The sequence below is a fragment of the Orycteropus afer genome, unplaced genomic scaffold (assembly GCF_000298275.1).
Source record: "Orycteropus afer afer isolate SDZICR_OR568_19922 unplaced genomic scaffold, OryAfe1.0 scaffold00117, whole genome shotgun sequence".
NCBI lineage: Eukaryota > Metazoa > Chordata > Mammalia > Tubulidentata > Orycteropodidae > Orycteropus > Orycteropus afer.
This window is the reverse complement of record NW_006921704.1, coordinates 2,662,267-2,689,507: the sequence shown is the minus strand read 5'-3', so window position 1 is coordinate 2,689,507 and position 27,241 is coordinate 2,662,267. Positions and strand designations below refer to the sequence as shown.

The window sequence follows — 27,241 nt, the reverse complement described above, 5'->3', positions numbered from 1 at the left end:
CTCTGCTTCTATATGTGCCTCCCTTCAGGTTATCCTTAGAGTGATCTTACTGAAACATAAGTCAGATACTACTCCTCTTCTCAAAATCCTCTAATGACTTCTCATCTCATTCAGTATGAAAAGCAAAGTTCTTCTTATGACATGATTTACAGGGTCCTCTAGGAGCTACACAGACCAACTTGCATACACATATCCATACACAGGCTCACACATACAAAGACAAACACATAAACATACACATATGGACACATAGATACATGATGGGCACACAGATGCAGACACACACAGGCACACACAAACACAAGGACAGACACATACACACAAAGAAACAGACACACACAAAGGGACACACACACATACACAAGCATACACATACACATACACAGATTCACAAACACAAGGACTGACACATCTAGACACACATACAGACATGGATATACACACAGATACAACAACACAAATAGAGACACAAACACACAAAAATATACAGGCACACATATAGACACATACAAACAAAAGGATACACATAGACATAAGGGCATATACTATATGCAGACACACAGAGACACAAGGACAGAGACATAGACACACACACACACACACACCATCACTGGTCTGTCCTTGTCTCCTACTATTCTCCTGCTCGCTTACTCTGCTCCAGTCATGCTGGCCTTTCCTCTGTTGCTCGGACTAGTCAGATGTGGTCTCACTAGTGGGAAAGTTCTGCCTGGAACCATTCACATGGCTGACTTCCTGATTTTCTTCAAAACTTTGTCCAAAAGTCACCTTCTCAGGTAGGGCTTCCTGGGCCACTTTAACTAAAATTTTAAAAGCACACTCTTCACATCCCCCTTCCCTGGATTAATGTTTTTCTCCTTCTTGTTGTTGTTATGTGCCGTCAAGTCGGACCTGACTCATAGCATCCCTTCTTTGGGTTTCTGAGGCAGTATCACTACGGAAGTAGATTGCCTAACCTTCCTTCCAAGGAGTGGCTGGTGGGTTTGGACTGCCAGCCTTCTGGTTAGCAGTCAAGTGCCTTAGCCACTGTGCTACTAGAGCTCCTGTTTTAGCACACACCTATTTTAAGACAAAAAAAAAAAAAAAAAAAAGTTCTGGAGACAAACTGTGTTATAATGAATCAGCACTGCTCAGGACACTATTAAACAACTTGTTAGTGAACTTCAGTTCAACCATTGCAAGCTCTAGTTACACAATGAGATTAAATAAGGAAACTAGGTACCCTATCAAGGAGCCTTTGCAGCACAATGCTTCCGGGCTTGCCTGGTAACTGAAGGCTTGCAGACCGAACCTACCTGAGGCTCTGTGGTGTAATAGAGCTGGTAATCTACCCCTGTAAAGATTACCTCCTAGGAAACCCTATGGGCAGTTCTACTCTGTCCTATGTTGTTGTTGTTATGTGCTGTCGAGTCGGACCCAACTCATAGTGAGCCCTCCTTGGGTTTTCGAGGCTGTATCACTACAGAAGTAGATTGCCCAACCTTCTTTCAGAGGAGTGGCTGGTGGGTTTGAACTGCCAGCCTTCTGGTATTAGCAGTCAAATGCTTTAGGCGCTATGCCACCAGAGCTCCTACTCTGTTCTATAGTGTCACCAAAAGTTTGAATCAACTCAGTGGAATACAACAAAAATAAAGGTAACCTACTGAAATATTTCTAATTATAAAAGTAATTCTCCTAAAAAAATAAAGATAAATGCAAATTATCTAGAACTGTTTACTTCATTTTTTCCTGTGTCTGTATACTCAATAGATATTGACTGAATACTGTACACCAAGTACAAAGAGTTGTCTTGGTAGGAGGCAACTTAGTAGAAAGGAATTAGACTCCAGCCAAACTGAGTAAGTTGAAACCCCACCTCCACCACTTTCTAGCTAAGTAACCTAGAGAAGTTACTTGACCTCTCTGTGGTTCTGTTTCCACATTTGTAAAATGGGAATAAAAAATAGTACCTCCTTCATAGGATTGTTATTAAATGAGTAGCTACAGGCACTATATACGTGTTCATTAAACAAAAATCAGAGAAAGTCTACATTTTGAAAGAATAATTAATTGTTTGCTTATGGGTATGTTTTTGTAAGAAAATACATATTAACTCCTAAAGATATTCATTTTAAACTTCCAATAATTTGTCTCATGTAGTAAACCAAACTTAAGACTCCTGAGTAGTTTAGAAAGAAACTTCTCACTAACTCTATCCTGAAGTACAGAGAGATATGAAAGTATCTTCATATAATACCAGGCCCTAGAATGTGTTGTTCCCCTTCTAGCACCTTACAGCTAGCAGTAAAGAAAGGTGAGGGCTGTGAAAATAATTTTCTACTTTTTCTACGATGTCTTCCACCTATCTTCTCTTTTCAATACTGTCTTACCCCTCTTCCTTTTAGTCTGTCTCCCCCTTTGCTTCCATTTCTATTATCCCTTGTGGTTGTGTGCCTTCCAGTAGATTCCCACTCATTCATAGTGACTCTATGTAGCAGAGTAGAACTGCCCCAGAACAGAATGGCTAGTGGGTTGCAACAGCCAATCATTTGGTTAGCAGCCCATTGTGCCACCAGAGCTCCATAGTAGCCCTATATCTTTACTACTTGCTTCTTTTCTTCTCCTTCATTTCTCTCACCCTTACCTTACTTTATCATATAGTTTTTCCCCCCATTATTATAATTCACTTTTTAAATGTAACTGCCATCTAGTTCTATTTCTCACTTTGGCTATACTTCTCATAAAGACCCCCTTCCCCCATTTGCTTTCCACTTGACAAATCTCTCTGCTTTTACTTTCTGGTTTCTCTCCTTCTGCACTTGGCACTAACCTCTCCTTTATTGGTACTCTACTGAACACTTTCTGGTTTTCACTTTAACATTTGCAATACAATTCATCTTTATTCACTTACTGTGTGTCAGTCTAACTCTGACTAATATCACTTCTTATGGAAAATGTAATTTTATGGCTTTAAGAAGAGCAAGGAAATGAAAAAGCATGGATGAACTCATAATAATCATTATTTATTGAGCATGTACTGCATTCTATGGCCTTTATGCACATTGTTTCTAATTCAATAACTCTGAAAAAGCTATTATTTATTTCCTTTTTATAATTGAAGAACTGAGGTTCAGAGAGATTAGGTGATCTGCCCAAGGCCACACGGAGCCAGAATTTCTTCTCATGCCCGCCTTCTGCCCATCACATCACAGTGCTCACTGAAGTACACCAAACTTTACTGGACACACTGAACTACAGTACCTTAGCATGTGTTTCTAACAAATAAAAATGAAAATAAGATCACATATAGAGGTTTCTAAAAGATCTCCACTCACTCTACCACACCCATGTGCTCATACTCCCACTCACTGCCACTGAGTTGATTCTAGTCATAGTGACCCCTCCTTGGGTTTCTGAGGTGGTATCTCTATGGAAGTAAGTTGCCCGATCTTCCTTCTGAGGAGTGGCTGGTGGGTTTGAACCACATGTACATACACAGCAGTTAAATGTAGCAAAGGAAGGAAAGTTATGACAGGAAGTGAGACTAAAAGAAAGCAGTGAAGGCACCAAAGGCAAACTCTGGCTTCTCTTCTCTCCTTGCTGATTTTGTCTGTAATTGAGTTCATTAGGAGTCACAGTCTCAGAGACATTAGAGTTGGAAGTGGTTGTGGAGGACATCCAGAATAACTTCTTCATTTTACAAATGAGACAACTGCAACTCACAGAAATAAAATGACTTGCCCAAAACATAGGTTTCATTACTGCCCAGGCTGAGGTGGGAGGGTTGAATTAATACTCATCACCTGCTTATTGGCCAATAAAATGTATCCAACATATCTTCAGGCCCTGAAAGGTCCAACATCCCAGAGTAAGAGTTATTCTAGGTTGGGGTGGTATTCACCAAGACATCTATGAGCTGGCTCGGCCCAAATCTTACCCCTCTAGGGGCTCAAGAGGAATCTAGATGATCTACAGTTACTTCAGAATTAGAAATGATTGTGCTTCAAATGAATGTATGAAAAAAAAAAATCCACAAGATATATGGCACCATCTTGTAATAGGCCCCTTGGAACATTCTGACTCTGTACAGCCTAAATCCATTGCTGTTGAGTTTATTCCTTCTCATAACAACCCCAGGTGTTCTAGATCATTAACTGCATTGGGCTTTCTTGGCTGTTATCATTATAGAAGCAGATCAGCAGGGCTTTCTTCTGCTGTGCTATTTGGTGGGTTCAAACCAGCAACCTTTAGATTAGTACTCAAGTACAAACAATTTGCACTACCCAGAGACAGCCTAAGAGGTTACCAAATGCCTAAATAAGGCACCTGTTTACTTGTCACATATATTTGGAACAGTAATGCAATGATAAGCACAAATGCATAAAATAAAAGCATAAAAGGTAAACATAAAAGCATAATTATTCTTATCATTCTGTACCTTTCATACTAAGTAGGTTATAAATACCATAGAATGACTGTATAGCATTAACATAAGAGGAAAAAAAGTATACAGATATGCTTTTTTAATAGCTTGGTACTGGCATTAATTTGTTCTTTAACATGGTGTAACAATATTTGGCTCCTGGGCAGTTGTTTTTATAGTTAATACCTTATTTACATGTCTTCCCTGTTTCTTCCCACCTGATTATCGGCATGCCATCTCACTGGAATCTAGGAAGAAGCTAATGTACACTGAAACCAAATTTGATGCTTAGAAAATCCTTGAGCTGTTGAAAGGCACACCTGTGTTGTTTGGCAGGTGAATTGAATCTCAAGTAAAGAATTTCTGCAAATCTCCTGTTCAGTCGGCTAAACTGGTTTGCACTCCTACTGAACAACATCAGGGTCGGGGGATCCTCTATTTTTCCTCACTAACCATAATAATGCCAAAGAAATAACTTCCAGTGCCTATCTTAGATGCTTAGGTCTCAAAAGTGACAAAGTCAGAAAATGCTTACAGACGTTAAATGTCTTCAGTTCAATGTTATTAATTTATAGATAAATTAATAAATTTCATATTGGGAAGCACCAAATTATTAATTAAGATAGCATTTTAATTTGGAGAAATCAACTTTTTTTTGCTGTATTCTTTTTTATATTTAAATTATAAATAGTTTGTTATGAATAGTTATATAAAAATCTCAGTGAACTGAATACTAAAGAAAATAAGGAAGCATTTATCAGTTGAAAGCTACTGTCTGTAAATCAGTTTGCAGATTAACTACAAAGGTTATGTTGTACTCTATAATCTTAAAGAGAAATATGCCATTTATCTATTACTTTTTAAAATTTTTCTCTGTTTGGTTCCTTTTCTTTTCTGGGCATTCTTATGTGAGATTATGTGGTCCTCTGTAATAGTTTTAAGTTTCTTCTGACTAAACTGGTTTGAAAAGCTTCAGATTCTAAAATAAATGCTTGATTCATTCCATAATAGTCTTTTGGTATTAATGAACATCAACATTTTTCATTCTTTGATTAGGCACTTGAAGGCTCTAAAATACTACTTTTTATAGGAACTATGCAGTACCTTCCAGAGAAGAAAGAGAGTTTAGGGTTGTCTTCTTCATAGAAAGAAAAGGGACAAAGGAGAAAAGTAAAAGTAATCAAATCCACAGGCATGATGACCTCGTCTGTTTCCTCCGGCATTATTATTAATTTAGATAGATCTTAACTTATATATTGTTTGTAGTATATTCAGGGAGCTCTGGTAGCGTAGTGCCTAGGGCACTTGACTGCTAACCAGAAGGCTGGCAAAACAACAACAACAAGAAGTATATTCAACCTCTTTTAAGTTGAATTTGTGTTATAATCTCTACCATCAAAGAATATTTCCTTCTTTGGTGGGAAGAGATTAATATCCTTCCTCTAAATAATACACACCATCTGTTAAGCTAAATTAACTGTTAATACGTATGTACATGAATTTCAACCAGTGAGCCATGTTACCCAAACTGGCTGCACATTGGAAGCTTTAGAAATTTCACTACCACGGCCCATCCCCAGAGACTGTGATTTAATTGCTCTGGTGACGCACTGGGTGGGGAGTGGGGTAGGGGCAATTCCTTCTTGGAGTTCCAATCTGGAATTCAGAACTTGTTTCCTCAAGAAGTTATACTGCAATAAAGACCAAGATTTATGGATTTTTCAAGTATAATAGGTAATAGAGCTCTATTAAACTTTTTGCAGCTAGTCTAAAACACCAAATCATTTTTCATATTTGTTTCTTTAAAAAAAAATTGGTTCCAAACAGTGGAATTTATAACCAACCTGTTAATAAATTAGAAAATGCTTGAGTCCTAAAGGTCACAATACAATGTTTCTGTGTGTCAACATTAAATCAGGGGTTTGTTTTGTGAAAACAGAAATAATCAACAAATTTAGTGAGTACCTTTCAGGAGCAAGACATAAGCAAATAAAGAAACTGTGAAATGAGGCAGAAAATAAAGCACAAAACCAAAATTGCCCAACTCTTAATTTTATTAAACTACCTAGGGAATGTATGGTTAATGACTTTCTGTGTTTTCTGAATAGTAAACTGAACCAGAAATAGGCAGATCATTGAGAAAGGAACATGGCATAGACATAATGTGGGAATATGCTGGAGGGCAAAAAACTAGATGATAAAAGCATCTTACAAAGCAAATCTTACAAAGAATAGAGGACATTTTATAGTCAATACTCAAAGGTGACTGGTTTGAATAGCAGGGAAGATGAGAAGAAAGAGGTTAGATCACTGCTTCTCCAGCTTTGTTTGTAGATTTGACTCACCAGTGAACCTGACAAGACACACCAGGACAAGTTGGGACCAAGAGCAGAACTAGAGTGACACATCACCATGTCAGCATCCAGCAGGCAAACCATCTGCACCTTAACTGCCATTTGCAACCATGAGATGGGCAAGCACACACAGACGCACCTCCTAAGAGTTGCTACATAGCCCAGAGAGTAGGACTTACCTGTGTGGTCTCAGATCACAGAATTATGGACATTTGGGTGGAAGTTAAGGGGAGACCAATTCAGATTTAGTATAAAGAAAAACTTTCTAAAAGGGCTGCCAAAAAATAAATGAAATAGAACTCATACCTTGCCATATATTGAACCTCCAGCCCTGAAAGGTAGAACATGGGCTATAGACAGGATCATTGTGTTGAGTATGAAGCTTGTCTTCAGGATCTCTGATATTCCTTCCAAATCTAAGTTTTTATGAGTCTGTAGCCTCATCTCCTCTCTCCTCTATTAAAAAACAAAAAAGAAAAGAGCTAGCTTCATGCCATTTAGTGAAGGGGCACTTCATGGAGACTCCAGGTGTTTCAGAGCAGTGCTTCACTCCTTCAGAAGTAGATCACCTGGGCTTTCTTCCCAGGTGCAGCTAGTTAGCTTTGAACTGCCAACCTTTTAGTTAGTTGCCAACTTTTCAGTTAGTAGCTAAGTGCAAACCGATTTGCTTCACCCAAGGATGTTTTCTCCTCCCAAACCAAACCAAACTCCTGCCTCATGGGGTTTCCAAGGGTATAAATGCTTTAACCACTGCACCACCAGAGCTCCTCTCTCTCCTCCAACAAACCACCAACCAACTCACTGCCACTGAGTCGGATCTGGCTCATAGCAACCCCTCCTTGGGTTCCCGAGGTGGTATCACTACAGAAGTAAGGTGCCTAACCTTCCTTCCGAGCAGTGGTTGGTGGGTTTGAACCACTAGCTTCTGGTTAGCAGACAAATGTCACCAGAGCTCCCCTCTCCTCCACAGTCACCTCTAATTTCATTCCCTCATCTGGTTAAAAAAAAAAAAAAAGTGACACAAGGAATTTAAAAGTTCTTCTCAATGCACCAAAGATCTGCATAAAGATTTTGAAACAAAGGGAGAGCAAAAGCTTTATTTTAGATTTACTTACAGATTTTAGATCTTTAGTTACTTTTGGCAAGAAGCAAATCCTGAAAGCACATACAAAGAAGTGAAAGAACTTTAAGTGAACAAATAAAAGCCCCATAATAAAGCCAGTGTCTTTGCTCTCTCATAGATGGCCAGATTTGAGACCTTAGGGGCTGGGAGGCACTCTGATCTTTATGTTTACCTTCAGACAGCAATGAAGGAATGAACAAATGAATGAATGAGTTGTTCTTTATTAGGCACAAGGGTTGTTGTTGTTATGTGCCATGGAGTCAGATCCGACTCATAGCTACCGCTCCTTGGGTTTCCCAGGCAGTATCACTACAGAAGTAGATAGCCCAACTTTCCTTGCCAGGAGTGCCTGGTGGGTTTGAACCACGAGCCTTTTGGTTAGCAGTCAAGTGTGTTAGGCACTATGCTACCAGAGCTCTCAAGGGTAGGGGTAGTTAACAGGTAAAACAAGAGAGAGTAAAATTTCCACCTTGAGAGACCCATCATCACTTCATAGAATAGACTCATAGAACCGGAGCTAGAAGGGACCTACAGGAAACGTCTTAAATGCATGCGTAAACAGGACAGCATTATGGCTCAGATATTTTAAGTTCAAGATTGTAATGAAGGTTCTGATGGAGTCTGTGCTCTCCATATGCTGTTGAGTTTAGGCCTGTGTCACGCACCACTTCACATTTACTTTCCACCTACCACCAGGTCAAAAAGAATTGCGGAGCTCTTTGGGCAAGGGCAGTTTTGAGCCCCAAATCTGCATAGTGATCCCTCGTTGACAAGGCAAACAGGGTCACTAAAACAAGGGTGGCACGAAAACCTTTAGCGTTCAGAAAACCGAGGGCTGTGTTACCAGACCGTGTCCTTTCAGGGCACACGAACGGCTTTACAAGGTACTCTGGAAGCCAAACTATTTGCCCTGACTAGCCTTGGCGAGGGGAGGGGTGGTTTAATAGCGGGAGGGCGGGGAGTACAACAGGTTGTCCACATCCGGCAGTCACTCGGCCCCTGCTCCTCTCCAACAGGAGAACCATTCTCTGCGGTCACTCAGCCCCGGAGATGCAAGGGGGCGTGGGGCAGAAGGGAGCGCCGACCTGCCTTCCTCCTGACTTTGGGCGCTGGGCCAGCTCACGGGCAGGAGGCGGGTGAAGCGCCCACCGAACCCTCCCTGCCCACGCAGGCTGGTGCTCAGGTCCACAGGGCCTCGCGCGCCCCCTAGCGCTGAGTCTCCTGAGCCGAAGCTACAGCCAGGCGGGCGGAGGGCGGAGGCGGCGACGGACGGAGAGGCGGAGCCGCGGGGCCGGGTGCTGCGGGCTGGGCGCACGGGGGTCGCGGCGCCGAGTGGGTGCGCGAGCGAGGCTGCAGCCGGCGGCATGGCGAACACGGCCTCGGAGATCATCGCCTTCATGGTCTCCATCTCTGGCTGGGTACTGGTGTCCTCCACTCTGCCCACTGACTACTGGAAAGTGTCCACTATCGACGGCACGGTCATCACCACCGCCACCTATTGGGCCAACCTATGGAAGACGTGCGTTACCGACTCCACTGGCGTCTCCAACTGCAAGGACTTCCCTTCCATGCTGGCGCTGGACGGTCTGCATCCCCTCGCCCCCGGACCCCGGCCCTCACACCTCACTGACCAATCCACAGGGGCATCCTCTGGGCCGGAGGGCGCGGGAGTGGGGATGCCCGGGAGCTCCCTTCTGCCCCGCAGCCCCTGGTGGGACCCCTGGCCAGGATCCGAGCTTTGGCCTCGAGCTCCTCCCAGGGCCTGAGGGAGCTGGAGACAGTCCCCTTGCTCGCCGCTCCCCGTCCCAGTCCCTGTCCGGCTGCCCTGCGGGGGCTCTTGTCAGAGCCTGAGACCCTGGGAAAGGGGGTACACAGGCAGGCCCGGGTGGGAGGACGCCCGCTCGTCGAGGGTGGAGGGGGAGCCGCCTTGCTGTCTGAGAGTCGAGGACACGACTGTAGGATCCCAATTCTCAGGCATAGTCAGGACCACACACCCACCAGACGCAGAGTTCACGCTGCGGGGCTTGGTCTCCTCTATCCATAGAGCTCGGTTCTTATTAACGCGGTGTCGTTGAAAGCCAGATGTGCTTCCATTTAACTCCTTTTAGACGTTTTGTTGGCTCTTTTAAAAGTTCCAAAACAAAAACCAAACTCACTGCCATGGAGTAGAATCCGACTTATAGAGACCCCTTCTTGGGTTTCCGAGGCAGTGACTCTACGGAAGTAGATTGCTCAACCTGCCTTCCCAGGAGTGGCTGGTGGGTTTGAACCGCCAGCCTTCTGGTTAGCAGTCAAATGCCTTTGTTGTTTTAGGCAGAAAAAAATACTGCAGTGAGTTCTCAACTCCCCTCCGTCCCCCGCCACCATTTAAAAACGTTTCTGCAAATTATCTGGTTAGACTTTAGTACTTTCTCCAAGTTTTAAGAAAACAAACACCCCTGAAATCTATGTCGCTGATGCCGCAGATGAAGTCTCAGCAGAGGCTGTAGAGAAACTGGGTGGGCAAGGGTCTTGTGCCTCCCTGGTCTGCTCTCCGAGGCTCCTTCGTGTTCTTTTATCGATGTTCAACTACATTGGTTTGTTAACCAGGCTTTATATTGTTTTGCAAGATAGCAACACGAAAACCAGCTCTTTTTCGTTTCAAGATCGAGTCAGCCAGGTCACAATGATAGTTCAAGTTCTAGGCTTTCTTCTTCCAGGATTTTACAGCAGACAAGTAGATGGATCCCCCGCAGACACTTAAGAGGAATCATTTACATTTTTTTTTTTTTTTAGATTTGAGGTGTTTTCTTTTACTGACCACACTTCAAGTTTTTGTTTACCTATCTGGGTAAATAAAAGACCCAAGATTTGATTCCCTTAAGATGGCACTTGCCACGAAAAGCAAACTGTTGCTCAACATTGGTATTTGATGGAACACCTCAGTGTAAGAAAATACCTGACTGGTGTTAGAAGGATGACACCCGGTTAGGTTTGCCTCTGGTTGTGTAAAATAAGCAGCCGAAACCCCGTTTATCCCTTAGAACTACTGTTGAATCTCCTGTATTCCACAGAGCACACACCCAGGCAGATGTTGTGAATAGGCAGGCTCTTGTTTATATGGTTTACATTCATGAATATGCAACTGACAGTAACTGTCATAAGGGCCTTCTTTATGTTGTAACTTTTGGTTACCTGAGATAGTGTGCCAGGTGGGCACACTTCCTTCTATAGGACAGTTGGGGGGGGGAGGGGAAGGGAAGAGAGAGAAATAAACGCCCCATGAAGATTATTGAGTGCAGAGTGGTGAAGTTCTCATGTTATGCTTCCGAAGTGAGAATTGTTGTAATTCTGATTCTGAGGTAGGTAGGGTGGTGAGGAAGAAGCAGGACATAGTCCTCATTGATCAAATTATAGATTTAGTTGGGAGTGGGAAAAAGAATGGAGGACATTTATATATGCTACTCAACCTGCAAAATGGCCTTCCTATGTGTTTGTGTGTCTAGAAAATGATTGAAAAACATAAACGATAGCACACAATCAGTCGTTCTGCAATGTTCTAAAATTAATAACTTTCCAACCAGAACTAACTCTTTTTAATAGCAGCATAGTATTTACTAGTCTGGACAAACTGGTTCATTGAACCATTTACTCATTATTAGACATTGGACCCTTTCCAGTTCTTCATTATTATTAGCACTGTACTGAAAATCTTTATATCACTTCTCTGTGCACATATGTATTTCTGTAGAGTAGATACTTAAAAGTGAAATTGTCAAGGCAGTGAAATGCCCATTTTAATATTTAACCTACGTTGCCAAATTCCATTCCACCAACACTGTATTAGAGCACCTGTTTCTCTACCTTCTCACCTATAAATTTTTCACCCACTGTGATGGGTGAGAGATATTCTCTTCTTATTATTTTAATTGGCATTTCCCTGATTATTTGTGATCTTGAGCATCTTATTATATATTCATTGACCATTTTTATTTTCTCTTTGGTGAATTGCCTGTCCATAGCATGCCTGTGGTGCTATTGTTTCTTATTGGTTTAAATGATTTGATTTTTTTTAAATTCTGAATGTCAATTCATGGTTTATTATATATATTTCAGCCTGAGGCCATTGCTTTGCTTTTAACTTTATAGTGCCTTTTTTCCATACAGATCTTTAAAATTTCTAATAAATTAATAAATCTCTTCCTCGTTGACTTTGCCTTCTGTGGCTCATGAAGGCATTCCCTATCCCAATGTGACAAGCTTATTTTTCCTGTATCTCCCAGAATAACATTTTTAAGTGCTAAAGCACAAAACTACATTTTCATATGAAGGAGAATTGATTTGCCCCCCTACTGGTGGGACTTCCCTGAGCAGGGCCACCTCTCAGTGTCTGTTGTATGTGTGTATTTCCAGGGTAGCCACATCTTTTGGGAATTGATTCTCAGGCAAGTCCTACTGAAGGTAGCATGCCTGAGAACCTCCTGACATTGCCTTTCAAGTGACATGAGAAAGCTATGTTACCATGGCCAGTGGTGGGCACAGGCCTGAGCAAAACAATCCTCCCCTTAAACCAAGCAGAACTCTAGATTGAGAAGAGAATCCAAGAAAGGAGAGGAAGCCTCACGGCTATGGCTGCTCTTAAATGGAAGATGAAGTCTCTTGGTGCAGATGATAGGATTGTTATTCAGAATTTCCTATAGGAGATCAATGCACTGATTTCTCATTGACAAGAGAATATCATTTCCTTTTGTTTTACCCGTTAGGAAAATGAAGCTTGGAAAAGCTAAAGTCTAGATTTAATGTTACTCCATACTAAGAATCCAACTCCAATTCTGCTTAGAATTAATCTCAGTATTAAGGAAGGGAAGGTTTGGTGATGTTTCTTACCATTCACTAGTCACTTTGTTCATGTTATTATGTGAAGTAGGTGCTGCTGTCTCCATTATATGGATGAGGAAACTGAGGCCCAGAGAGATTAAGTAATGTAAACTCAAGAGTTCTTACTTTTTCCCCCATACTACTCTTCTTCCAAAGGATTTGCAAAAAGTACACAAAGCTACTAGTTGTAAGAAAACCACATTCTTTTTCCCCCCCTCAAATCCAACACCTAGCACATGTGTTACTAGTGAATTATCTCCACCAAGTGGATATTTCTGCTAGTTTGAAATTTAAAATAAGGTACACATACTTTGGAAAACATTTTACTTATAAAGGGCACCTTGAAGGTTTTTATCCAACAGAATTCATTGATTTAAAGTCACTGTATTGTACTAATTGAAAATGTCATAGTTGAATGAGCTAATGATTTCTATTTATTGTTAACTTATATTCCTTTAAGTGCCACTTCAGCTGAGAATCACTTTCAGCCATGTTGTTTTTAGTATATGCCATCTCTTTTCGTTAGTGGAAATGTTTGCCACTTCTCCTAAGAGACTTAACAATAAATTATACTTCAGAGAACTTCTAAGTCAATATGTTCATGCTTCAGCACCTTAATGTTTTAATTAGCTATTAAGGGTGTCAATAAATAAGACCTGTCAAAAATAATGGCCTCCTTCACGAGGTTTTTACTACCACTTCCCTTGATGGTATTACTTGAAATAAGTTTTACCCTCAGGAACTGTTTAAAAGCATTATTGTAGAGGTTTGCTTTTCAAAGAGAAACTCTGAAAGAATTTGTTCTAAGACACTTCAAGCCTGAGTTTCTGCATGTTTAAAAGCACTGGTAGCCCCTGATTTGCAAATCTCAGGCTTACATACGTCTTGATCACATTAATGGTTGGCAGGGGGTTTATTCCCAGGAACCCTCTGCCCTGCTTTTTGCCCCCTATTTTAGAAAATATGGAAAATGACTTTCTGCGGTAACTTCTCCTTTTTGTCTATAAAAAGCTAGTAAGTTACTGTTGCTGTTCACACACTGAAGAGAGGCACCTTGCCCTTCAAATCAGTGTTCTGATTGGTACTAAAGAAAGACATGACCATATCAGAACCTTCTCTCTCCATCTCTCCTCTCCTGCTGTGCCAAGAGACCAAAGAAGGTCCTGCTATAAGAACTAGGGCTAGAAAGGGAGAACTCAGAGCAAGAAATTTACAGAGAAATGTATGGGGAGTGGATAAATAAAGTTTAAGGACTACTGTTATTTTACCAGTCAAATTAAGGATTAAATGGCCTGGCCTGGGATTCTAACCACCTGGGAAAATGTATTCTGTGTTCTATGTGACCAGATTGTAGAACTTAACCTTCAGTATTTTCTGTTAACAAAGTTTATAAGATAACTAAAGTAAATGTAAACTATGGTGCAGGATAAGGCTGTCTAGTATAGTTTCATTTTTTGATATTATGGATGCTTAGCCATTCCACCTTCATTTTTTTTTTTCGTCGTTTATTAGTGCTTGTAGTCAAAGTCGGATAAAATACCTCAAAGCCATAAATTAGAATAAATCTTAAGAAATGATCAAACCCAATAGCTTTCATTGCAAATGATAAGCCAATTTTATGATAGACTCTTTTAATTTTGCAAGAGACTAACAGGTTTCTTATCTTTCTCTCTGTGCCTCTGGCTGTGCTACCTGGGCTCTGGCTGGGGGACTTTAGGGTTGAAGCTTAAAATCGAATTGACTCAGTGTTTGGCAGCAGAGACCCAGATAGCTCTGCTATATGATTATTGCCATAAAAATTCATCCCATTACCTTGTTTTGCTAAAAATAAGTTACTCTTGCTATTTTTGATAGCCTTACCTTCAGTGACATTATTTTCTGTCCAGGAATAGTTCACATTATAAAACAGGAGGCCATTGTAATTGCAGTCTGAATTTGGAAAGGCCTGAAGTTTGTTGCAATGGAGTGGAACATCTCCCCTTTGCTCCTAAAAGTGCATCCTATGATAAAACTATAAATAGTCATTCTAAGATGATGATCATCATAAATTCAGGGAATAAATGCTGATAGGTGACCTCTAGTCCATGTTTCTTTGGGAAAGAATGAAAATTTTACTGTAGGCTTTGCCTGAGCACTAATAATAGATTTGCTGTATCTTGGCATGTAGAATTCTTTCAAATTAAACTATTTAATTTCAAATGTAAACCTGATGTGTGTATACATGTTCATTTGCTTAGTAAATATTTTCTTACACCTCATAAGTAAGTATACCTAATATTAGTATACTATTCATATTTCAGACTGAAATATGACACTGTTTCAGACTGAAATGAAAAATGACCTTATGTGTTAAAAGCTTACTGGTTTAAACTCTATTAATTAAAAATTTGTTAGGGCTTGGACAAAAGCTGGGCTAAAGTATGCTATCACCCTGGCTGTGATGACGAATATGTGGCTAAGAAAATGAATGGTGCAAATACATGTACGGGGGAATGATCAAAAGAACATACTTTGAAAGCACACGTTTATATGCAAACAGTTGGTGTAATGACTATGTTATTCTTCTACTAAACAATGCTTTTTCAAACCCAAATATATTTTATATGCCCTAAAAATAGTACAGTGTCATTAAGATAGTTCATGATGTACATTCTCTATGGTTCAAGATGATATTTCAGTTAGTTGCCTTTAGAAGATTTCACTAATATTGGACGCTTTGACTATTTGAGTGATTTGCTGTCCAATTATAAATTTTATACTTTTATAAAGGCAAACCTACTAAATCATGTATTTAAAAAGCCCATGTGTGGACAAATTAGAAGGTTGTGACAGTGGCAGATATTTCTCATAGCATGGACTTTGCATCAAATCTAGGATGGAATCCCTTTCTGCCTCTTATTAGTTCCTCTCTGGCATATCATGTAACTTTGTATTCCTCAGTTTCCTCATCAATGAAAATGGGAATAATAGTACCAAGAGATCCATCATAGGGATTATGTGCAAGCCATGCTTAAAAGTGTGTGGCATAGAAATAAGGCACTGAGTACAGATGAACTTGCCTTCCTTTCTTGCTTATCTTGCCATTTGTTTTAAACAGTATGGAGTGTTTTTTCTTTGAAAAGAGAATAATCATTCAGAATGTTGATGTAAAATGAGGATTTACCCTTCATAGCCATATGTTTTATGTTAATATAAAATGACATACTCTAATTGCAGGTTATATCCAGGCATGTAGAGGACTTATGATTGCTGCTGTCAGCCTGGGCTTTTTTGGTTCCATATTTGCACTGTTTGGAATGAAGTGTACCAAAGTCGGAGGCTCAGATAAAGCCAAAGCTAAAATTGCCTGTTTGGCTGGAATTGTATTCATCCTGTCAGGTAAATAGTAACTTTCTTCCAGACAATGTACTTCACGATATTAATGAGTTAATACTCACAATAGTATTTTCCCTCTGGTATTTTTTAGGTCTGTGCTCAATGACTGGCTGCTCCCTGTATGCAAATAAAATCACAACGGAATTCTTTGACCCTCTCTATGTTGAGCAAAAGTAAGCACTTTTCACAGTCTGTATCTTTTCAGCTCACAGAAAATGTTTGTGTGTGTGTGTATTCTAAATTAAGATATATGAATTTCCTATACAGCATGTGGAAGTGAGACATTCTGATAAAAGATATTTAATGATACCATTCAATATTTAAAATATTGTTTGATATGTTGACAAAAACCAAAACCAAACGCACTACTATAGAATTGATTGACTCGTACCGACCCTATAAGACAGAGTAGAACTGCTGCAAAGGGTTTCCAAGGCTGTCAATCTTTATGGAATCAGACTGCCTCATCTTTCTCCTGCAGAGTGGCTCGTGGGTTCCAACTGATCACCTTTCTGTTAGCAGCCGAGCACTTTAAACACTGTGTCACCAGGAATTATTTAGTATTTACATTGACAAAAGAGTCACTTAAATAACTTTATTCATATTGTTGTTGTTATGTGCCGTCGAGTCACCTCCTACTCATAGCGACCTTATGTACAACAGAACCAAACACTGCCTCATCCTGTGCCAGCCCCACGATCCTTGCTATACCTGAGCCCATCGCTGCAGCCACTGTAACAGTCCATCTTATTGAGGGCCTCCCCCTTTTTCATTGACCCTCCACTTTACCAAGCATGACATCCTTTTCCAGAGAATGATCCCTTCTGACAATATGACCAAAGTAGGTTAAATAAAGTCTGGCCATTCTTGCTTCCAAGGAGCATTCCAGCTGTACTTCTACTAGGACAGATCTGTTAGTCTTTTAGCGTCCACAGTACTTTCAGCATTCTTCACCAACAACACAACTTAAAAGCATCAACTCTTCTTTAGTCTTCCTTATTCATTGTCCAACTCTCACATACATATGAGGTGATTGAAAATACCATGGCTTGGGTTAGGCACGTCTTAGTCCTCAAGGAGTTATCTTTGCTCTTCAGCACTTGAAAGAGGTATTTTGCAGCAGATTTGCACAACACAATACCTCTTTTGATGTCTTGACTACAGCTTCCATTGGCATTGATTGTAGAACCAAGCAATGTGAAGTCTTTGACAACTTCAGTCTTTTCTCCATTTATTGTATGCTGCTTATTGGTCCAGTTGTGAGGATTTTTGTTTTCTTTATATTGAGGTGTAATCTATACTGCAGACTGTAGTCTTTAATCTTCATCTGTAAGTGCTTCAAGTCATTCTCACTTTCAGCAAGCAAAGTTGTATCGTCTGCGTATCTCAGATTGTTAATGAGCCTTCCTTCAATCCTGATGACATGTTTTTCTTCAGATAGTCTAGCTTCTCGGATCATTCATATTATATAATGTCTTGTTTTGGAGTTTTTGTTTTTCAACAACTTTATTGACATAATCACATACTATATTACTATATAATTTATCCATTTAGAGTGTACAACCCACTGGTTTTTAGTAAATTGACAGAGTTGGGTAATCATCACCATAGTCAATTTTTAGGACATTTTCATCACCTCAAAAACGTTTCAGAAACCCAAGGAGGGATCGCTATGAATCAGGTCCAACTGCACGGCACATAACAACAACATACCTTTTAGCTATAACCTCCTTCTGTATCTCCATCTTCCAGCCCTAAGCATCCACTGAATTATGTTTGGTTTCTATAGATTTCCCTGTTCTGGAAGTTTCATGTGAGTGGGATCATATAATATGTGGACTTTATGATTGACTTCTTTCACTTAGCATGATATTTTCAATGCTCATTGATTTCATAGCTTATATCGGTATTTAATTGCTTTTATTGCCAAAAAATATTTCACTGTATGGATATATCATATTTTGTTTATCCATTCATCAGGTGAGGAATATTTGGATTGTTTCCACTATTCATGTTACAATAATGGCTTGCCTCTAAATAGCTCAAGGCATAAGACTGATAATTTATCCATTGAACAGTATAAAATTGAAGTCAAGTAGAAGAAAAGTGGAAGACAGGTATAAGATGAGAAAGAAGAGTGACAAATGTGATGATAGAACATTAAAATTTCACTGTAATTAATTAATTAAACAAAATGTATGTGAACTCTTGAATGTAAAATGAATCTTCTTTTGTAAAGTTTCACCCAAATAACAATGAAAAGGTAAAAAAAAAAAAAAAAGGTTGGTTTGGTTGTTGACCATCCAAAATTGCCAGATGCCAGTCTCTGGGCTAGGTTTCTTAATTGGCCTTTTATATTTACTGTAAACTACTTCCTTAACAAGTTCCACAGCCTTCCTTTAAAAAGTTTTTCTAAAAATGTTCTAGTAGCATGGCACAGATAACCCCGATGGTACTTTCTCAGCTGCAGATGAATGCTTTGGCATGACACATCAGTTTGTTTGTTTTTAGAACCATGGGCTGTTACTTTTTACAGTTTCCCTAGGCTAGTTTCTTTGGATTGGAAAACCCCAGGGAAATCAAATCAGAAATAATAATATTTATATCAAATATTTTGTCTTACGTGAGAACATAGCCCCACACCTCTGTACAAAACCACATGGGTATATGTGTGTAGTGCTATCAATCAGACTAGTAATTCTCTTTCAGATTTCAGATCATCCATTATAGAATTAGGAAGTCTGGTGGCATAGTGCCTAAGGGCATTTGACTGCTAACCAGAAGGCTGGCAGTTCAAACCCACCAGCCACTCCTTGGAAGGGACTGGGCAATCTACTTCCATAGAGATACCGCCTCGGAAACCCAAGGAGGGGTCTCTATGAGTCGAGATTGACTCGATGGCAGTGAGTGAGTGATTATAGAATTAAAAAAAAAAAGTAATTTCTACAATATTTGGTTAAGTATGCACTCCTTTCTGGTGGATTCAGGAATCTTCAGAACTGTAATTTTCCAGTTCTGTCTTTGGTATATGTATATGTAAATTAGAATGTTTGTGGAGCTCAGTTCTACTCTGTAACACATTGAGTCAATTCTGACTCAGTGGCAACAGGGTTTTTTTAAATGTATATAATGAAAATAATAACTAAGATGTCAAGCTGCTACCATGTGCCAAGCACTCCTTTCAGAGCATTGCAAATATTATTTTTATTTAATTCTTACAAACCGTTTTAAAAATGAGGAAAGAGGCCAAAGAATATGTCCAAGGGAACTACACTAGGAGGCTGACTAAACTGTGATTTGAACCAGGTGGTCTGACTCTGGAATGTTTGCTGTAGAATGCATGGCTTATAATATTCTCATTCATAATTTTGGTGACAATATGCTGAATATCCTATTCATCAAAGGGATTTCTTTTGTACATTTAAAGAATAGCTGTTATTCAGAGAGTTTATTAAGTTGGATACAAAAACAGCCATCTTGGGCCCCAATCCAACTTTTGTTCTCTTGCCTATTTTATAAAAATGTGTCCTGATTTGTACATTTACTCCTAATTTATTTTTGATAATGAGATTTGAACAGGTGTACATGACACCAAAGACTGAAGTGAAAACAGAGACTGTGCTTCTGAAAATCAGGAACCAAGCATTCAGATATTTAAATGAAACTGCAATTTTCATTTTAGGTTTGTTGTTGTTTGCTGACGAGTCGGCCCCGACTCATAGTGACCCCTCCTTGGGTTTCCGAGGCAGTATCACTACGGAAGTAGGATTGCCCAACCTTCCTTCCGAGGAGTGGCTGGTGGGTTTGAACCGCCAGCCGTCTGGTTAGCAGGCAAGTGTCTTAGCCACTATGCTACCAGAGCTAAATATACAACAAAACAGTATTTGTCATGGTTTACAATATGGCTAATTTTTCTGGATTGTCTTTTTTACGTCACTATTTATATTTTTATGACAGTTACTAAAGATGTCTTTGACAGGATCTTGAAAATCATCTGAATCTTTCTCAAAAGGTCACAGCATATTTCTGTACATACAGTAACTTAAATCTGCCCTTTGGGTGATTTTCTTTCTTTGCTTGTTATATGCTTAGTCACCTCATTCATTTTAGTAGCTTTGGAATTTCTTATTCCCTTTTCAGATTTTGAATAATCTCAGTTCAGTAATTATGTACTATGACAGGTTTTTCTCTTTTCCAAATTCTTAGTGTTATATTGAACCACCCCCTTCCCACTTTTGGCCTCCTAGCATTTCTCCTTCTGTCTGTGCCTGCTCTCTCTGTCTATAGTTTTATCTATATAGCAGAGGTAATAATAGTACTGTCTCTTGCAGTTGCTATGAGAGTTGAGAGAATATATATACATATTTATGTACACACACATATATATGTATATACACATATGTATCCAAATACACGTGTGTGTGTATGTATATATAAAGCTCTGGTGGTATAGTGCCTAAGGCATTTTACACACACATACACGTTGTTGTTGTTGTTATGTGCCGTTGAGTCGGCCCCGACTCATAGCGACCCCTCCTTGGGTTTCCGAGGCAGTATCACTACGGAAGTAGGATTGCCCAACCATACCCACACACACATACACATACATAAAATCCAAACCAAACCCACTGCCATGAGGTCAACTCCAACTCATAGTGACCCTATAGGACAGAATAGAACTTCCCAGTAGGGATTCCAAGGCTGTAAATCCTTATGGAAGCAGATTGTCTCATCTTTCTCCCATGAAGCAGCTGGTGGATTCAAACCACTAACCTTTTGGTTAGCATTTGAATGCTTAACACTGCACCACTAGAGCTCTCTATATGTATGGGTGGTATCTACATATATGTGTATATATATGTATGTATATATACACATATGCATGTATACATACATATATATGCTTAGAATTTATTGGCACTGAGCAACTATCTTGTATTAGCTACTGTTATGATTACTTTTTAATTGTGGGTACTATTTAATTTGTGGCTTATCCTTATAGATTTATTAGCTCTGTTCTGCAAACACTTAAAACATATGATATCTACAGTTTTCTAATTACCTTATGTAACTGAAAACACAAGGGCTATGTGTTATGAGAACAGCATTATTTATAAATTGTTAATACTTACAAATAATGGCCTCTACATACAAAGGCCTTATAGAAAATACAGACTTTATAGATAATCTGCATATAGAGAACTTGTTAGCTCCTTAAGATAGGGACCTTCTCTTATCTCTGTGTTTCCTGCAGTGCCTTACACAAAGAAAAAGGACTTGAATCCAACCCAAGTGGATCAAGGAATTATTACAGCCTGAGAATTAGCAATACAATCAGATTCTAATTACCCACAATGATAGAAAAGAAGAAACATAAAAGTATCATGACAACTATAGCAATTCACAGGCTTCATTTAAATTAAAATCATTTCTTAAAAAATAGTAAATAGACTAACTTGACTTGTTTTCCATTTATCAACCCATTCTAGTGAAGGAGAGGAGATGAAAATCAGGAAGATCAATAAAGTACAAATTGAGTAGCACAAAGTAAACCAGTTTCATAGGTCACAGATTGATAAATAGGTAGGTAGGGAGGCAGATAGATAGATAGATACCAGTAAGATCCCTCTGACTCATGGCAACCTTATGTACTACAGGATGAAATGCTGCCCAGTCCTGCATCATCCTCACAATAGCCAGTATATACGAGTCCAGTGTTGCACCTGTTGTGCCAGTCCATCTCACCAAGGGTCTCCCAAACCCTTTTTGGCTTTTTAATTTACCAAACACGGTGTCCTTTTCTAGCAATTGATCCTTCCTAATGACATGTCCAAAGTAAGTGAGTCTGACAGTGTTCTGTTGTAATCCATAAGGTTTTCATTGGCCAATTTTTGGAAACACATCACCAGCCCTTTTTTCCTAGTTTGTCTCAGTCTGGAAGCGCCACTGAAGTCAGTCTGCCAGAAGTGACCCTGCTGGTATTTGAAATAGGGGCAGAATAGCTTCCAGCTTCATAGCAACATCATTCAACAAAATGCTTACTGCATTCCTACTGTCTACAAGCTACCACAGTATGACAAACTGATAGATGGATGGTGGTTCCTATGTCTTAATAGTATCATAATTTTTAAATCAAGATTTTGATTTCAGATAGTCTAGGAAATAGTACTTTCTTAGCTTGAATCTAATAATTGGTACTTATGATTGAGTTTGTGCATGACATTAGTAATATTTTGAAGACTAAAAGCTCATGGCAGCATTGATACTTGGTGAGCTGGGATTTGGATGGTACCACCAGAGGAAGGTTCTGATTATTTCTTTGGTGTCTTGATCAATCTACATGAGAGTAAGTTCCGTGAGGTCAAACAATATGTTTTTTCATTTCTATCTTTACTTAATGCAGTGCCTGCTTTATGGTAGACCATAAAAAAAGAAAAAGAAGCCTCACCAAAATAGGATGTAGAGCATTATCTTTGTGAACTATGTTATGCCACTTGACCTGATGTCCCCTGAGACTGTAGTCCTAAGTCTCCAAGCCCAGGAAGTCATTCCATCAAGGTGTGTGGCTAAGAAGTTTTTAGAACTTTGCCCCCTATGTGTGTTACAATATCCTTGGATATATTTTCAAGACATACAGGTACATATGTAGAAATGTTGTTAGGTGCTTCTGAATTGGCTCCAACTCATAGTGACCCTAAACACAATAGAATGAAACACTGCCTGGTCCTGTGCCAGTCTCACAATCCTTGCCATACCTGAGCCCATTGTGGTAGCCACTGTGTCAATTCATCTTGTTGAAGGCCTTTCCCTTTTTCACTGACCCTCCACTTTACCAAGCATGATAACCTTCTCCAGGGAATGGTCCCTGTGACGACATAAATGAAAGTAGGTAAGACAAAGTCTGGCCGTTCTAGCTTTCAAGGATCATTCCAGCTGCACTTCTTCCAGGACAGATTTGTTGTTCGTCTGGTAGTCCTTGCCCTATTCTTTGCCAACACCACAATTCAAAAGCATCAACTCTTCAATCTTCCTTATTCATTGTCCAGCTTTCATGTGCATATTAGGCTACTGAAAATACCATGGTTTGGGTTAGGTGCACCTTACTCTACAAAGAGACAGACATCTTTGCTCTTCAGCATGTTAAAGAGCTCTTTTGCAGCAGATTTGCCCAGTACAGTATGGCATCTGATTTCTTGAATGCTGCTTCTATTGGTGTTTATTGTGGATCCAAGTAAAATGAAATATTTGACAACTTCAATCTTTTCTCCATTTATTATGATGCTGCTTATTGGTCCAGTTGTGGAGATTTTTGTTTTCTTTGTGTTGAGATGTAATCCACACTGCAGACTGTGGTCTTTAATCTTCATCAGTAACTGCTTCAAGTCATCTTCACTTTAAGCAAGCAAGATTGTGTCATCTGCATATTGCAGGTTGTTAATGAGTCTTCTTCCAATCCTAATGCCACAGTCTTCTTCATATAGTCCAGCTTCTTGAATTATTTGCTCAGAAAACAGATTAAATAAGTATGGTGAAAGGATACAACCATACTTATTTTGTAACACACATCCTTCCTGATTTTAAAACATGCAGTGCCCCCTTGTTCTGTCCAAAGGACAGCCTCCTGGTCTATGTATCGTTTCCTCATGAGCACAATTAAGCGTTCTGGGATTCCCATTCTTCTCAATGTTATCCATAATTTGTTATGATCCACACAGTCAAATGCTTTTGCATAGTTAATGAAACACAAGTAAACATCTTTCTGGTATTCTTTGTTTTCAGCCAAGATCCATCTGTATGTAGAAATATCCTCTGCCAAACCTATATACACTTGTGGGTGTATGTACTCCAAGTCTCCTTTCCATATCTGTTCAGTTTGCATGTGTGCCTGTGTATCTACTCATAGATGTTGTTTGTTTTTACTAATATTGCAGAATTGTGTATATAATAGTATTGGCCTTTGTTGTCTTTCACTCTTGTGAATCTCCCAGTGATTTCCTTTGCCATTGGTCATAGTGTGCTGCTCTCCTTCTTCCATATATTGCCTTTCCCTTCACCCCCATTAATATGTGTCTAATTAGTGCTGTAGATTTTCACACAAACTACAATAAAAAATGAAAACAAAACAAAAATAGTAGTAGGAAGTGGAAATGAAATTAATTCACTTATCTTTGGGGAAAGAAAAAGAAAGCCATTAAGTGAAATTCTTATATAGAGAGCCAGTCATTTCAGGTAGACAAGTGGTCTGCTGTCTCAGCAGATGGAAGAATTCTCTGTGAGGGTGCCAATAGAAGCCATACTGACCTTACTCTATGTATCATTATCATTGGAGCTCTGGTAGCATAGTGCCCAAGGCACTTGACTGCTAACCAGAAGACTAGCAATTCAAACCCATCAGCCACTCCTCAGAAGGAAGGTTGGGCAATCTACTTCTATAGTGATACTGCCTCGGAAACCCAAGGAGGGGTTGCTATGAGTCGGGTTTGACTCGACAGCACATAACAACAACAACAACAACAACAATCTTCCCTAAGTCAGTTACCACCAAATATCATCTTTCCTTCCTATCCTAAGGAGCTCTGGTGGTGCTGTGGTTAAAGCATTGGGCTGTTAACCAAAAAGTCAGTGGTTCAAACCCACAAGCCGCCCTGTGGAATAAAGATGAGGCAGTCTGCTTCCATAAAGATTTACATCCTTGGAAACCCTATGGGGCAGTTCTATTCTGTCCTGTGAGTTGCTATGAGTCAGAATCAATGGCAGTGAATTTTCAGCCCTTAGAAGATATGATGGTGTCACAGGCATGGGTGTTGGTATATTTGGGCTCTTAGAAAGGATAGTGAGAGACAGCTGCCTGCCATATGCTGTAGTTTAAATTTCTGGTGAGCAGCTAGTTGCTCTCCATTCTCCAAACCCTACAATGCACTGGAAAAATCTCACAATGTGTTGTTGCTGTTGTTGTTTTGAAGGACTCTGTACTATACCAGATGAACCTTCTTTGTAGATTTTCAGACCATCCCTATATAAGGCATTCCTTGGTTGCCTAAACACAGCTGAGGTCATCAACAAAATCCCTACTGCATTTCTACTGTGTTCAAGGAACTCAATAAGAGTTTTTTTTGGTGAGAAAAACTGAGTGGCTTTTCGTGTATAGTTGCAGTAAAGATTGTGGCGGTATTTTCACAAACAGTATTGCACTTTCTGTTTAGTGGATATTTGCAAACACTTCCTTTCCCACTGTGTTTCTGGGAAGATTTTCCTCTAAGCTACAATAATTTCACAGAATTCAATGTTTAAACAGTTTCATCTGACTGTTTCTGTGTTCTGCCATTTTCCCCTTTTGTTTTGCTTCATTGCTTTCATTCAAGTTATGATGATGTTTCATGACTCCAGTATGTGCTCATGTAAAGCCTCGAAAACTATTTCTCAATTCTTCCCTTTAGGCCATTTCAAACCAACTTCCTCCTTTTTATTAAAACAATACCTACCCATCCAAAAAAATCCACCTTCCTGCAAACTTAAGGTAACAGAGATATCCCTTAGCATGATTCACCATCCTAGGGAGTTGAAATTTAATTACATTAGTCCCACCATTGCTTTGTCGTCCAAACCACTAACTTCCTGAATGTCTTGCTTTGTTTACTCAAACTGTTCCAAGTAAGAATTGATGGACATAAAGAAACCTCTTTTCAAACCACAAGAAATTATGGCACTGAAGTAATAATTGAGGAAACAGGACATTGTGATATTAGATTTATTCTTTTTTAGTGTATAACATTTATCATTAAATTATTTGCTTCAGAAATTCTTATGTTTGGGTTTTCTCATCCTCTAAGGTTTTCTATTTTCAGAGTTTTGAAAACCGTGTAGTAATCTACCTCTAGTATTGTTTGTTCATGACATATATTTAGTTTCCACTTTAGGATTTAATCTTTACTTAGGTAAAATCTTTCACCATTGTGGCTTTTGTTGTTGTTCTATGTCATCGAGTCAGTTCTGACTCATAGTGCCTCTGTATGGCAAGGCAGAACACCATTGGGTTTCCGAGGCTGAAATCTTTACTGGGGCAGTGCAAGGCCTCAGGGTTGGTTCCAATGGCCAACCTTATCACCATCAGCCACAGTGGTTAAGCAGCCAAGTGCTTAACCATTGCGCCACCAAGACTCCCGATGGATAGTTAGTAGTTAGAAATAAACAACTGTCTACTTTGAGACACATTTTCTCATTCTTATTTTCTGCTAAGTAAAATGAACAATAGATGATTCAAGAAGTAAATTTCTAGATTAAACAAATTTTCCTGGGTGAGGTTGAAAAGAATAATAATCTCACTAGATGACCTCATCAAGATGTTTGACTTCTTTGTTCTTTCTTTATCATGATTTAATAAACTGTAGATATTTGTTTATTGACACTTACTCCATTCATGAAACCTTATGAATGAATTAATGTTGATAAAGAGCTCATAGATTCCTGGATAGGATAATCCATGCCAGGGTCAAGTGTTTAGAACAAGACAGAATTCAGCTATTAAGAAGGAGTTATTCTATGACTTCTCCTTGTTCAGATGCCACAACAGATCACCAGCATTGTTATGCTACCATGACTTAAAAATTTGCTTGGAAACCAAGTGCTTGGCAACTGTATTTTGTTCTTACTGACTAGCACATAAAGTCATTTTCTGGCCAGTTTGCTATGCTGTCTTATCAGCTTTTACTCACTGCTTCTGTCATAATCCTACCAGATGGTTAATCAATTGCCATCAAATCAACTCTGACTGATGGGGCCCCATGTGTGTCAGAGTAGAACTGTATTCCATAGGGTTTTTTTTTTTTTTTTTTTTTTTTAAATTTATTTGTTTCTATTTGGGTGAAGAGTTACAGAGCAAATTCACTTTCCATACAGCAGTTCACATATATTTTGTCTCATGTCATCGACCACAGTTTACCACAATGCAACAGCTCTCCTCCCCATAGTTACCTCTTCCCAGTGACCATCCCTCCATACTCTCCTGCACCCTGAGCTGTCTCCCTGTGCATAAGAAGCCCTTCCTTCTCCCATGATTGTTCTCTCTAGGGAGTGTGTCTACTTGAGGTAAATGTTTAACTCACATGCCTGTAC

The 27,241-nt window shown here is 39.5% G+C and overlaps 1 protein-coding gene across 1 annotated transcript in view; it reads left to right on the top strand.

The window, feature by feature from the left end:
* The first annotated feature begins 9,255 nt into the window (after window positions 1-9,255).
* The window catches only part of CLDN10 (claudin 10), a 32,538-nt gene continuing 14,552 nt past the window's right edge, over window positions 9,256-27,241 (top strand). The window contains exons 1-3 of the mRNA XM_007944006.1: window positions 9,256-9,481; window positions 15,971-16,132; window positions 16,221-16,302. Of these exons, the coding sequence (XP_007942197.1) occupies window positions 9,262-9,481; window positions 15,971-16,132; window positions 16,221-16,302 (464 nt within the window). The 5' untranslated portion in view covers window positions 9,256-9,261. The remainder of the gene's footprint in view (window positions 9,482-15,970; window positions 16,133-16,220; window positions 16,303-27,241) is intronic.